At 38.5% G+C, this 15,375-nt stretch overlaps 1 protein-coding gene across 2 annotated transcripts in view; it reads right to left on the bottom strand.

Annotated features, from left to right (window-relative positions):
- The window catches only part of cdk6 (cyclin-dependent kinase 6), a 195,291-nt gene that overhangs the window by 35,003 nt on the left and 144,913 nt on the right, over positions 1–15,375 (bottom strand). For both annotated transcript variants that reach the window (XM_051935520.1, XM_028817095.2), the window contains exon 5: positions 11,855–11,964. In XM_051935520.1, the coding sequence (XP_051791480.1) occupies positions 11,855–11,964 (110 nt within the window). The remainder of the gene's footprint in view (positions 1–11,854; positions 11,965–15,375) is intronic.

Here is a 15,375-nt window from a genome sequence, read left to right as displayed (position 1 = left end):
ACAACCTGGCACTTTTCAATCAATCTTGTCAGATTAATTGACTGCATTTGCGAAAGGCTAAGAAGAGGCTTGGCTCTCTGTGCTCTGCTCTTTCCATGGACTGTCACGCGGAACAGGTTTGCTGCAAAAGGATACCTTGGGAGAGCAAGCAGTAAAGAAGAAATCTTATACTCCTTTCACAATAATTAGTCTGTCTCTCAGCCTCCTCAGGTTTGGGGCCCTTTTTTGTCAAATTTGACACCACTTTGTGTGTTCATAAATCCATCTGAAACAGGAGATCACATCTAAATAAATTCTAGGGCTAAAAGCACCTGTCGTTTTCCCAATTACTGTATAATGATAATAATGTAAATTAAAAAACAATAGATAATAATACATTAAACAACAGAAACATGTTGACTTGCAATACACCAGTCTCTAAACCATAAGACAGGTGCCTCTGTTCCTGTTTTGGAAAAGTTAAGAGTGATAGGTTTTACGTGTGCACCAAAGATAAGAAACTTAAAATCAGCCAGATGTAATCAACAGTGATGAAACACAGAAATGCCACTAGCCCTGTGTTAGTGAATTATAAATTATGATAGTTTTTGATCTTACTGTGCTTAAATTAAAACACAAATATGATATTCTGTCAATATTTATAGGTTATTTTAGACACATAGCTAACAACACTGGAGATATCTATGCATGTGGGCAGTTCCCACTACAGAGATAAGCATTGCTAATAGTACTTTTACATGCAGGACTAAATATGCAAAAAAAAAAAAACAATTGAAAACAAGTGGTGCATTTATTTCTGGAGAGCTGGCACTCACTCCTCTTATAAACGTATCTAGAGGTTTATGAGATCCATTGTTGAAGTGTGGCTAATTTGCTTGGTGGATGTTTGCTTAAGGGAAAGAGAATGGCTTTTGACCAAGAGAAAATAAGACTGGAAGCTCCTTAAAAAAAGCAAGACAACAAATTCACATAGCTAGACTTTATTGATTAAATCATGTATCAAATCTAGGAGCACCACTGTGCATTCTCTCCTTACAGTGGAACAGTAGTGGCCCTTTTCATTACACAGATGTTAAAAGGTTTGTGTGAAATTTACTAATATCATATAAATTTTGTGTTCCTAAGAATTACTTATTGTGTTCATAAGATCTCACTTTGAAACCACTTCAGTTATTTCTTTGTCCGGCACCTTCTGACTCCCTGGAACGAAACGTTTACCCCCAAATATAACGTTGAAGTCATCGTGATGTGCAGTTATGCAAGATGCCAAGCTTTTTGGGGTACCCCCTATTTTTGGCCTCCTTTACCAGAACAACCCAAATTTTTAGTCCATTTTTTGACCATATTTTGTGCAGGAAATCACACTCTATTATAAAAAGTAAACTAATATTTGTCTTCAGCAAAAATGATCACAAGTATTTGACGTTGTACATGGCACATCAACCAATCCCAGGGATTTACTCCCCTATTGGGATAAGAGGGGTTAAAATTACCCCTATTCGCAAAACTTAAAAAAATGGGGATCCCTAATATGGGCCAATAGAATTTCAAGGTCATTGATTAAGAAATATGTTGATATTTTTGATATATAATTCTTTGCCGGTGGTCCTACTCCAATCCCAAAAGGTTTAAAATGACAAATTTCAAGTTTAAGTATGTGAAGCATCTTTTAATACTATTTCACTGTAATTACAAATATGATGTAATATTTAATTTTTTTCTATTACAGTTGAGAATGTTTAGACTTTAAACATCTAAATGAATACACACATTTTATATTTTAAACATCAAATGCAACTATTCTAGTTTTATTAAGTACTGCTACCTCATGGAGTATATCATTATATTTCTTAAGAACACCTTGAATTGGGGCAGCCTAGACTAATTCAGATTTTATTTAAATTGATTCTACAATAATGTGGAGTTCATTGTCGGGCAGGCTGAGTGGAACTGTGTATTGTCAGGGCCTTTGTTACATGCAGAATTAGCAAGGGGCGGATGAATCTAAATTTACTGTGCTGATCTGAGTTCGTTCACCTAGATTATGCCTCAACTCCAATTCTGTCTATTATTTTCATGATTAAAATGTCAAGGTAGAGCTAAAGTTTGTAGAATATACCTAAATGTAGCATATCTGCATTTAAGTAATGGTTGAAAACAGAAAAAACTGACATATCCTTTTGCCATTATAACACACAACAGGACAGCCATATTAAAATAAGGACTGATGGTGCATCATATGCTGTCCTTGACTTGATCACTGTAGAAAATTATATTTATTGTGAATATCTGAGTGCTCCAGTTTAATTCTTAATGCTCCAATAATCCAAGATGTAGAGTTAACTCCTATTAAACTGGAAGACAGTTAAGAGAGACAGAGTGAGTTGGGGGAGAGAGACAGAGAGGAACATATTCTTTTCGATTTTAATGTTTTCAGCATTTCAGCATTAATGAACACAGTCCTGAAAATCTGACCGCACATTTATTAAGTATGGGTAGCAATGATCATTACTTAACATGTAAAAAGCATTATTTAAATGTCTGACTCAACAATAGTAGGGCACCCTGCATATATGACCTTACACAGTTTATTATTAATGGGATATGGCCTGTGCAGCCTAAAAACTTGGGGAACTAAAAATTACATTTCCCAACAATAAATTCTGCTAAACTTGGCAAGGCATCCATGATATTTTTGGGGACATGAACTTCCTGCTTCCTATGCTCTTGCTTGTAGGAAATAAGTTTTGATAATTCTAACTTTTCTTAACATAAAAGTTAAAACTCAAGCAGTCATTAGCAAGGATGTAAATGACATATTTTTATTATTGACATGTTGATATCTGTTGTAAGCAACTGTCAGTTCATTGTTGGATATCTGGGGACGGAACTTTAGGTTTCATGATAAAAAACTGGTGGGGAGTTCCTGTCATATATGAAGTGCTATGCACTCTCACGCTGAGTCCTCTTTACCATTTTTAGTAATTCAGTCCTCCTGGAAAAGAGTGCAAGACAAACATGCTTTTTCAAAACTGTCGCCCATGAATGTTACGAAACCTGGATATCTATGTGTATGGACATAACTTGTGTTTGAAAACTATAACTTTACAAACAGCAGAATACAGAAAAAAAAAGACACACAGGTGACTTTTAATTATACACACCAAATTCATATAAACTGGATAAACTCATCGCTCATGCAGAACTTATGCAAGGAATATATTATTCATTGCAGATTACACTGATGGAGTAACCAAAGCAGAAAAAAAAAACAGAAAGAGAAATATACAAAAAGTTAACAAATTATTTTGATATTTGAGTACTGTGAAACATTAAAATGTCATAAACCCATTCAGTTTTTACTGTCCCTGCTGAATGGATGTACACTTCTTCTATCTATGGATCTACCATATTTTACAAGTAAATATTAATTAAAACTGATATCATGGGTAGCCTTAAAGTAGTCTCAGACATGGCGGCATACAATGAAAATTTCCAGTATTTTTTTCAGTAGGCATTCTTTCTTGGAGAAGTATTAAGCAATGAACATAACTCCAACTAAATATCTGAGATTCCAGCAATAACACTCTCTCTTTCGTTTCTTCTTTGATGCCACATTTACTGAATTGTTTCATATCATCCCCATCTCTTTCAGGTCTCAATCATTACCTGAATGTATTTTGTTTAATATAATATAGCATATTAACAAAATCTTAATGAATCAAAAGCTAATGCAGAAAGTATTCCTTACAGCTTTTATCAGTAATTTTTTCAACAACATACAATTAAATGTCAGTTCCAAAAACTCCAGAAATGTCTCACTACAGCAAGATGGATTGTTAATACCACTCCTACTTGCTTTCCAAAGGTTTCATCATACACCCACCCTTTCTTGTACAGAACCAACCTCAGTCTTGCTCATGCCCACCCTCAATACTAAAATTACATCCTCCGCCACAGTATTAAGTCAAGTCCTGTGAGTCCGATTGGATTCCCCTTGAAATGCATCTTCATGGTGAACAGATATATTGTATTTCCCAGTATATAAGCCCAAAGTGGATATCCCAGTATATTCTTAAAAATCATTTTTTTCCCCTTATTTTAAGCATGATTAATTTCTTAGCAGACTGATGCAGACTGCACTGTGAACATTTTTGTATGCAGGAACATGGTAGGTGCACTGATGTAATATGTTTAAAATTATGCACTCCATCATAAAGAATAAGGTTCTCTTCACTGCCACATCAACTTGTCCAAGTTTGGGGGGAGAGTGAGGATGCAGGTTGGTGTGTGATGTCAGGACATACACCTGCTTTCTGCAACCCTGTAATTACATTAAACAGCTTTGGGTGCAAGAATGGATAAAATTGAGCTATTAGCTTCTGAAGAGGTTAGGTAAGCAGACTTAAAGGTCACAATTAGCACTGTCTTTTGATGCATTAGAGCTGTTCCTTATGCAAAGGTTATTATTATAAACAGAAAAAGACTAATGCAGATGCATTATTTTGTCTAAACATTGTTAAATTTGGTACATTTTAGTGCATTCGGAAGCAGTGCTTCAGCAAGCCAAGCAAGATGTAGCTCAAAGTGCAACATTAATTTAAACTGTGTGGTACCCGGATGGGGGTGGTACCCAGCCAGGACGCCCGAAAAGATCGGAGGAGAGCTTGTGCCTCCTCCAGACCTCGAGGGGGCAACCGCACTTCCAGGTACCCAATAAAGGGAGCCAGCGACCACCACTCAGTGGTCAGAACTGGGAGAAAGAGGACGAGGTTGCCAGGGAGGAGTGGTGGAGGAAGAGAAACTGTGTTTATTTGTGGGTTTTGGATTACTGTGCTTGGGACTGTGTTGAGGCTGGAGAGATTACGGGGAAATCGTTCCCTTCAGCTGAAGAAAAACAAATAGTTTATTTTATTTTACCTGTGCCTACCGTGTGAATCTGTGTTGGGTCAGGCGTAATATAGCGCCATATCTTACACTGGCGTAGCCGGAAGGATTCTGGTCCGTCTTTTGGAGCCAGGGCCTGCAGTTAAATTGTGTAAGGACCCAGCATAGCAGCGCGAGGTATGCATACAGCACAGCTGTGCAGAAGGCGTACCCTAATACAGCACACCGAAGCGCGCACACGCTGTAGGGAGCTGCAGGACGACCACCAGGGAGCTCCTAGGTGACGGCGTACTAATGGGGAAGAAAAAAGCCGGGTGGACTCAGAAGTCAGCTGCCGCCACGCTAACCAGCACCACGGGTTGCAGCAGGAGGTCGGTGACGGGCCCAGAGGTGAAGGGCCTCGGGAAGGTTTTTACGCGTTTGCGTCTGCCTACCTCCTAGATGCCGAGGGGTGGAGTACCTGTTGGTGGCCTGAGGACGTGTGTCCGTGTTGTGACGGTAGAGCAAGCACTGGAGAGTGCAAGACTGACCTGTGTCTTCCCTTTGGCCCGGTCCATCAGCTGGAGGACGAGAGCTCGAACAAGCTTCCCAGCGCGTTGTTCCCACTAGAGGAGCAGCAGTTCCTCCCTGTAGTAGGTAAGGAGGTGGAGGGTGTGTGTCGGTTCCCTGCCGATGTCAGCAGAGAGACGGGGACAGCGAACCTCCACCCTGATCCAGAATGACCCCTGAAGGGGCCTGCGATTGAAGCGCAGGGCCCCGATGGCTCCCGGTCGGTGGGAGAGGACGTGGTGAGTCCGAATCTACCGCCGGGCAAAGACAATAACTTCTTTCAGTCTGCACGGGGGGTGGAGGCCGTCCTCCTACCCCTGCAGTCCCTTGCTGAAGTTTTTCAGGTCCTGCAGGAGACGAAGGAAGGACTGGAGCAGAAGCTCGGCACGCCGTCAGGAGCCATCACCGAGTGGCTAAAGCGGCGAGCATGAGATCCTCCAGCCTGCAGGATGTTGCGGTACAAGTGAGTGAGACCTGTGCCTTAGAAGAAAGGGGAGGGCAGAGCGCAACGGCAGCAGTGATCAGTTCTGCTTGCCAGGCAGCCCTGCCTCCTACAAGAGACACAGCTGTGATGACTGACAGCGCGGCAGAAGAGAGCGCAGGGAGGCAACTGATAGACATCGGCTGCCAAGCAACCTTGCCTCGACTGCCGGCATCAGTCTCGCAGGCGTCTAAAGGGGTGCAAATGGTAAGGGGTCTCCCTTCTTCCCATAAGGGGACCCAGACCATCAGTGCACCCCAAAGCAAGAGGAGATCCCGGAGAAAGAAATGGGATCCTCCTAACAGTGCACAGTGCGAGCCTGTCTGCGTAAAAGTGGTGGAGGGCTGCGTTGCGAAGGGGGCGGAAACGTCAGATGCCCTCAGTGGAGCAGACAAGGGAGCAGGACTTTCCATCCTGCTTCCGATCCCTTAGACGTCGACTTGGAGGGGGGTGGCGCTGCAGTAACTGCGGTCGCTGTGGTCACGTCTGGCGGTGTTGTCCTGAGAGGACGTCCAATTGGCGGGGATAACTGGGCAACACCCCCAGACCTCTTGTTTTTGTTTCCACAGGGCAGAGCCGTGGTACTGAGGACACCGTCTTCTTGTCATGGAGAAGACCAGCCCTCGCGGGGCGTGCCGCTGAGCCCCTACGGGGCTCATCTGAGGGAAGGGCACTGTGACGGATGGCTGGGGCCCATGCCTGGTCGGGATGTCCCTTCACCACATATACTTGGGGGACAAGGGTGGGAAACCCAGTATCTCCCCCTGGACGCTAGATGGCAGTCTCCCTGGGTTGCAGCGGTGCCTCGGACTCCCCCAGGGCTTCATGGGGGTTGGAGTTCTGTGCAGCCCTGTTGGGTTCTGCAGGCGCTGCCAGGGGGTGCTGCAGCAGGAGCTGCTGGTCCCTTTTTGCATTAGTCTCGCCACAACTGGAAGTGCTGCCGGGTGTCGGCAATCAAGCACCTAGAGCACTAATAATTTGAAATCTTTGCTTTCAGTGGACCCTAGGAACATGATGTATGGTGGAAAAAAAGTGAGAAAAGAAGTAATGAAAACTAAGACCTTGTGCAAAAATGCTCTGTCGACATCAGAGTGAGAGCACATAAATGAACAAACTTTTTAGTTTCTCCTTTTTGTGTAGTATAACACTGAAATTCTATATAAAAATTAATCTGGGGCCACATAATGTAAGAATTCAAGATATCTCATTGTGGGACTTGGGTGAAGACAGCCAAATACATTTTACAAATAAAATTAAATAATATATGCCATGGATGGCATGAAAAAGCAGTATTTGGGATGCTGGGTTGAAATGCTAGCAAGGTTTCTGTCTTTGTGCCATCTGCATGCTCTCAGTGTGATCTGATCATCCTTTACTGGTTACTGCATTTTTTTCACACCCCAAAGACGTTTACATCAGGTTGATTCTGCAAAGTTAAACTGACTCTGTATGAGTATGAGTATGTGTTGATGTGTTTTGGGGAATAAACTGTGATGGACCAGCATTCATTTCATAATTAGTTCCCGCCCCTTACTGAGAAGGCCTTTGGATCCTAGTGACTCTAAATTGAATTAAGTAGATTTAGCTAATGAACAGATGAAAATTAATGGATAATCAAAAAAATACTATTTTTTTCACTAAAAAGGTTGTGTGCAGCAAGGTTATTATAGTTAACGAAAACTAAAATCAAAACTGAAACTATTATTAAAAAAACATTTTCATAAACTGAAATAAAATAATTAACAAAACCAAAATGAAAACTAAAACTAAACGAAACTATTAAAGTAGCTGGAAAGACTAACTGAAATAAAATAATAATTTACTAAAATATTTTCAGTTTTCATTTTTGAATGAATATCCTTGATGTTAGTCTTTAACCTTTATAACTCTAAAACAGACAGTCATACACCATGAGCTGCCCGCACATATTCATCCAGTGAATGGCGGCTGGTGACGTAAGGCGGCTGTTCACACAGGATTTGCAAGTGACAAAGCAAGCTGAATTCAGATGCATAAAGCGTGTGAAACAGAAGGCGATTTACGTGCTGCCTTTCTTTGCGCTTGTTGTATAGCAAGATGTAGTTCAAACGGCTGAAATCAGAATGTGCTAGTCAACAAAACGTTTACCATATGGACAGAAAAATCACGAGTGAGTAACGTTTCAGTTTATTTCTCAGGTGACTGCTTTTTGTTGACAGCAATTCACCTGCCACTTTGCACAGGAGAAATCTTTTTTACTTTCTCATATACAAAGTATAGAGAAAGTATAGTAATCACGAAAAAATTCAACCTCGATATTTTGATGAATCTTGACGTTCTAGACCTCCCAGAGTTCAAAAATACTGTTTTTTTTGGATTTGTGTCTGTGTGTGTAAACACGATCACTCAAAAACACAACTAGATAGATGGATGAATTCAGCATGTGTTGTTACACCACAAATTGTAGATCTATAATAACTTTTTTGGCCAAATCCATCACTCAGAAATGGTACATAACCTGAACACATACTTGATTTTTTAAACTTTTTTTATTCATGCAGCTGCAGAGTCCGATTTATTCAACTTTAATTTTATAATTAATTGTTCAATTATATTATTAATTTGATTTGTTGTTGATGGTTCCTTAATGTACATAATATAAAATATAATCATTGTCTTGCGGTTACTCCTTAAATATCCATCCCAATATCTGAGTACACAAGAAAATCGAGGGTGAGAACCACTCCCAGTTTTTTGAAAATTAAACAGCACTGATCGAGGAGACTGACTAGGTCATCATACAAGATCAGCATATTGTTGCTGACCGATCTCTTGCTTTAAAAACATCATTTAACAATGAAGCGATACAAACAAAGGTAGGTAGGTGAAGACAGTCTGCCAAGTGATGAAAAACTAAACATACTAATGGGTTTTTGTATTTATTCTATATTTATTAATTTATCTTTTTTAGTTCATATTCACAACTCAAAATACCTGACCATTGAGAAAGTAATCCATTAGCCGAATTATATTTTAAAATATTTGTCTCCCTTTTTCAATGTTTTTCCTCTCTCTCTCAAAATAGATAGTTGAAATATCATATTCTTTTTGTTCTTAACATCAGCCTTATCATACATATTGCAAACCAGGGACTTTTCTGCCTTACATCCAAACCTGCTGCGATAGGCTCCAGATTTCCTGTGATCCTGCTCTGGATAAACAGGTTTAGATAATGTACATATTGTTCTTAATCTCAGACACCGTCTCTGTTGTTTTATGCCTGTCCGTACTCCTGTTACCTGCTCTTGCTCTGCTCATTATGGGTTTTACTGTCCTTTATGTTGGGCTATTCAAGTCTCCCTGCCCCTAACCTTGACACTACATGCTGTTTTTTCTTTGTTTCCCTCAATACAGCTAGGTGGGGTCTGCACATTGATTCAAGTCTAACAGCCCTGTTCTTCCTCAGCCCCCGTGATTTTCCTGAGAAAATATTTTAAAAATTATAAAATTGTGTAAAATTGTTCATATTCAGTTATCTGATTATGCTTGTTTTTATCAGACAAAAACAAAACCAGATGGTAAACCATGTAGTGTAGTAAGCTTCCACTAACATTAAACTTGTATCTAAATCTGTTAAGTGTTACAGTTCTGTCTGATCGTGATAAAAAAGCTAAACTCCATAGGAGCTCCATGCTATAATTACTAAAACTAAAACTGAAACTAAAAATAAATAGAAATGCCTTTGTGAAATAAAAACTAAACTAAAACTAAAATACACGATGAAGGAAAACTAAAACTAAACTGAATTTCCAAGTAAGGTCAGAAAAAATATAGAAATAAAAAACTAATATAAAAAGGCAAAACTATAATAACCTTGGTGTGTAGCGTGTTGTCAGTCTTAAAAAAATATGACCCAGGAATATGAAGAATATCATCGATATAAAATGAATTCATCCTTACATATTCCAACCACAACTGATTAGAACATCCATCCGTCCATTCATCCATCCATCCATCTTTCAATCTAACCAGTTGAGGGTCATGGAGTGCCAGTGCCTACCAACTTGAACATCTGAGACAGAAACAGATACTTTTTGGACAGTGGAAGTGGAATGAATATACAGCACATACAATACAATAAATTAATGTGAAAAGAAAAAGTTTAAAGTTTACAGCAAAATTAATATTTATCAACCATACTTTTTTAACCTGCCATTTCCATTACAGTGGAAAACAATGAGTGACTAGGCTCATAACTGTGGGATACCACTATGCACTATAAGACACGTCCTACCATCTATTATGAAACATAATCCAATTCATATAAGTGTACTTTATTAGTTCTGAATGATATTTGTTAACGTTTTAACAAATGTATACATATGGCACTGAAATCAAAGGAACTGAGGCATAAATATGCTATTGCTTGAGGCAGTATTACCCACTAACATTCTGGATGCAAGCCCACCAACTTGCATATTCAAGTATTTTAATTGTTTGGTTTAGCCAGGTCACAATCATGTGAAACTGAGTTAGTTTCTGTTGAATAAAAATATGTGGGATATGGGTTGCTTTTGCTCATAAAATTAACTTACTAGAGTGGAACCCTGAGGGCAATAATCAGAATTCTACATAAAGCATGGCATTATGTTGCAGGATGTGGCCTCCAGGGGTCCCTGTTGTGCAGGAAGACAGAAGTACTAACCCGCAGGTCCATTGCAGAGCTATTCACAATTATAATTCTACTAGACACAGAGCATAATTAGTGCATATAAATAAAACGTTCACAAGACACAACTGAAATGAAACAGCAATTGTATTTTCTAATAATTTTTATATCCCTTAAGTTCCAAAGCTATTAAGAGTATTTACAAAATACAATCTGGAATTCTACAGTGTAACAGAAAATATAGAGTTAAGTTAAATTTTGAATTAATATGCCCACAGAACACTTGAACCTTTCTCTAATTTTAGAATATGATATACTATAAACTAAAGTGAACTATGCTGTAAATCTAGTGAGATTAAATTGGGGGACCACTGCGATGGCTGGCAACTAGAAAACTACTTGTGATGAATATATTTGGTTACTCTTCAAATGCTGGAATCAAGCATCAGTATGTCAGAACAGTATTATCTTTAAAACGATAAATTTATAAGGAGTTCTAAAATTAAGCTCTGTCCACCTAAGGGAATTTTACTTCCCACACTACTAAATTCTGTAACAGTATTCTGATAGCATGAATTAACTTTAACAATTATCTCAGACTTGACACTGGAAATCACATAAATGTATTTTTCAAGCTATTATAACTACAGTGGAAACAGAAGAAGGTCCAATAATTGTTATCTTATGATTGCTTATTACTACCACAATACTCATGCTGTAAATACTCTTGGCTAGGCTATTGATTTTTACAGAATATACTGTAATTGAATTGGAAATGGCCTTACAGATAACAACAGCAACATCACCAGCCATCTGGGCTACTGATGATCTTCTTCGGCTCAAGATGCTATATGTCAATTCTTCACCATTGATGAGGGCCATAAAGAAGAACCCAAAATCAATTACAATATTTTTCAGAATAAGCAGGAAAAAGCTCATATTCATAGTCTTCCTTGCCCTTTTCTTTTCCCCTGAAATAAGACTTGGCGACCTGAAACATTGAATACTTCATAAATATTTTTCTTTATTTAGCAATCTTTTAATAACTTGGTTGCCTTTTTAAAAATATTTTAGAGGATGCTGTGTTGCATTGGTTATGTTTTTTGCAACAATTACTTCTAGGAACTCTTGTTTAGTGAGATGGGAAGGGCAAGTAATAAATGGACGATTCTTGTTATATAGTGAATAACTCAGAAAGAAGAAAAAAAAAACAATCTAAGAAAAGAAATAAATGCTAGTGGGGTGATAAAAATGGGGTTGTTGAAACACCACACAAAAAAACGGCTTACTTTCTCCTGAACATCTCCGCAAATATGCAGCCAACACTCCAAAGATCAACGGGTGTAGCATAACTAGACTGCAGGAGAACTTCTGGTGCCCGGTACCACAAAGTGACAACCTACAAGACAATAAATAAATAAATTAATACATAAGTAAAGGGGATAAAAGCAGAAAACTATCATTTATAATGGTATATGAGATTTGGAGTCATAAAAGGAGGCTTGCAGAATTGAAAAATGGTGGAAATAGAAAAATCCAGTACAGAAGGCATTTTTTGTCATGCTTACTCTTTGACAGGGGTTATAGGAAAATTTCACCTAACTAGATAAGCCACTTTAGAAACATCAATAAACCTAACAAACACACGTTTGGCATGTGAAACAAAACTCGAAAATCTTACAGACAGAGGGAGATTGTGCAAAATTCACAAGTACAGGATTTGTGCTCAGATCCACAAGCTTTGAGCCAGCAGAACTAATCACTGCACCACTGTGCAACCATTAACAAAAGAACGTAGGTTAAAATCTAATCTAGAATGAATTTAAAATCTAAAAATATCATGTAAGATTTAGTTACTTAAACAAGTTCTTCTGCATCACTGAATTTGCACCATCAAGAGGCACTTGCTGATTAGTAATCATCATCCACCTATATTACCTATATTAATATTATATCTGCATATTCCTAATATTATATAGAATATTAAACACATACTGTATCACACATTCCACTTTGCTATAAACAATTTTGTTAATTATTTGTTATTAATTACAGTTGATTTATTACCTCCAGTACCATGTATTTGGTGTATATCACTTGGCATTGGGACTTTCCATAAAAGCAAACTGCTTTGCCCAGAAAGTGGAGAGCATGGACAGATGATAAAGTGGGAAAGTGACTTCACTTCACGCATATACTGACATTATGCCCATAAGTTGAAAGCAAGGCCACCTAAAATGATCCTGCTGTAAGTGACTAAAATACTAAAATCCTAAACTGATTTCATTAGTTTCTGCATACTGTTGGATACATCACACACACTATTATTTAACATAAGAGACATTATAATTTATGTATAAATAGTTTAACAAACAACTAGTCCATCTGCCTATCTAACTCTGAGCAACTTTATCCATTATAAAGTTGTGGAAGGCATCAGATATCAGGCAAGATGATTCTGGATGAGACCACAGTCCACTGTGGGGTAAAGTGTCACCCACATTCTGTCAAGCTTCAGCACTTCCAATCAACCTAACATGCCCATTTTTTGGGATATGGAGTGGAAAATTGACAATCTGGATGTAAGGAAAATTGTCTGGGTGGCTTTCTGTGTAACCAAAACTTCACGCACCAGTACAATTACCAAAGAGATAAGATCATATAGCTTTCATCAGCTGTAGAGTTTATACTGTATATAAGACGTTCCTGTTTAATAATTAGATATGTTGCCAAAGATTTTATCTATCTTGGTACCTTTCTATCTATACAAAACATAGTGTGTAAGGTGGTTTTACAGATATTTAATGCAAGTTAGCCTTGATAATATAAAAACTGTAATATTTCTTCAGTCTTTTCATAGTGAACTCAGGATGTTTATAAGCAGGCTCCATCAGATCTGTTGTAACAAATGATGTCCATTGAACTTTTACACTAGTGATCTGAGTTGTTATTTAAAGGGAACATTCCTGAAACTTGAAACATCTAGGGAAGACAACAGGAGATTATATAAATGCCATTTAGCCAGTAACTAGGCCAGAATCTAAAGGCCACTTCCCTGGAGCTCTGATACAACAGCAATAACCACTGTGTCAGAAACTTCCAAATATCGATCTTTTCTGTCCCTTTTTGAACCTTAAAAATTTAGCACAGCATTGTGGGGCCTGGGCCTATCACAGTGTCATCAGATGTAAAGCAAAAACTAAGCCTGGCCAGAGTGCAGGTCCTTTTCTGGACAAACTGGGCCAGTTTAAGGGTGCTTATTTACATAACCTGTATGTTTTTAGGATGTGACTGGGAAATCAAATAACTGAGAGGAAAAACCCGCAAACACACAGGCAGAACATGGAAATTTGACACAGGCATTGAATGAGTTACAATTTGATGCTCTTCCTTCAGAATGGTAAGGCGCTACCACTGAGCTACTGTATAAAGACACCAATTTTACATATTTAGATTTTGTGAGTTTACCCCAGAAAAAATGACAATTTAATTTTGTCATTCTGAAGTGCAGGGTGAAAGAATTGTCAGCACAGCTGTGGATCAAGACATGTCACATCATGAGTTTCTGATAAACAAAATATTTTGCTCAAAAACAAAGCTAAACCTTTGGCTCTTTTTTGCATGTTGTTCTCCTTTACCCAAGTAATCATCTGTTCATTTTTTGCCTTCCCTGAAACACATCCTTCTTTAAAGCGCTTGTGCTTAATGGGCGACTGTGCTAACAGATTTCTTTCTATACCACCTAACTTCTGTTACAAATTAAAAAGATTTTTATAGATATCACTGAGTTTTAGCAAAACATTAACGCTTATCCTCTACCTTGTGATGCCTCACATCTTTATGTTCCACTATGGCACTGCCAGTTGTTATCCACCATACTGTTTCTTTCTGCCCATTCATCGCCTTCTTCTAAATATCATTATGCATTGTTTAGAAGATTACAGACCCCTAAGATCCTCATTAAACACTAAATTGCTCTTATTGGATAATAAATCCCTAGAAATAAAAAAATCCAAGTAACTACATCGATTAGGGTAAAAGGCATATGTTTTGTAATATAAAACATAATTGAAAAAGATGGAAAGACAATCATTTAATTATCATCTACACAAAATTAAAGAATGGAACCATGATGGGCTCTTTCACCTATGAAGATAAATTGGGCACAGCGGATACTGATACTGGACTGAAGGGCAGATAAAGTACAGATTTATAGTCAAATGATGCTGCCTTATTTGAAGCTGACAAAGTGTGAGATTGTCCTACAAAAGGGGGAACAGTGGCAGCATGATACACCTCTCTAGTGAAGAGTTCACGCTGTGGGAAAAAAGATGAGAAGTCTTCCTCACAGAATTTAACAAGCCAGATAGATCATATTCAAAACAACAGCAGATGACCTAGAACAACACCCCGACCTAATGAGGTCAAAGAAATGTGAAGAATCACAAGTGGGGTAGGCTGGAACCTTTAAAAAGCCCAAGTACAAAGAAAGAATCCAGGGCGCAACGTGTGGATTTACCATGTGAATGGGCATTGCACAAAGCTTAGAATGTCATACAGCAGGCCCCTTTTGAGTAAAATAAAACACATTTACAGTGAAAAGCCACCTGCAGACCAACACGATGGTGGACAGAAGGAGAATGGTTCTTTTCACTCTTGTCCCAAAGGCAAATGAAAGCGCATTACAAGCTAAAGCCCAATGAACACCCAAGTGCTTTCAGTCGGGCTGTTTCAGCTGTTTTCAAACTGCATCCAACAGTGTATGCTTTTTTGTGTTTTAAATCCACAGATTATCACACAGCTGATGGAG

The sequence above is a fragment of the Erpetoichthys calabaricus genome, chromosome 13 (genome assembly GCF_900747795.2).
Source record: "Erpetoichthys calabaricus chromosome 13, fErpCal1.3, whole genome shotgun sequence".
In the NCBI taxonomy this organism is placed as follows: domain Eukaryota; kingdom Metazoa; phylum Chordata; class Cladistia; order Polypteriformes; family Polypteridae; genus Erpetoichthys; species Erpetoichthys calabaricus.
Note: the sequence above shows the minus strand (reverse complement) of the source record. Positions and strands in the feature narration are given on the sequence as shown.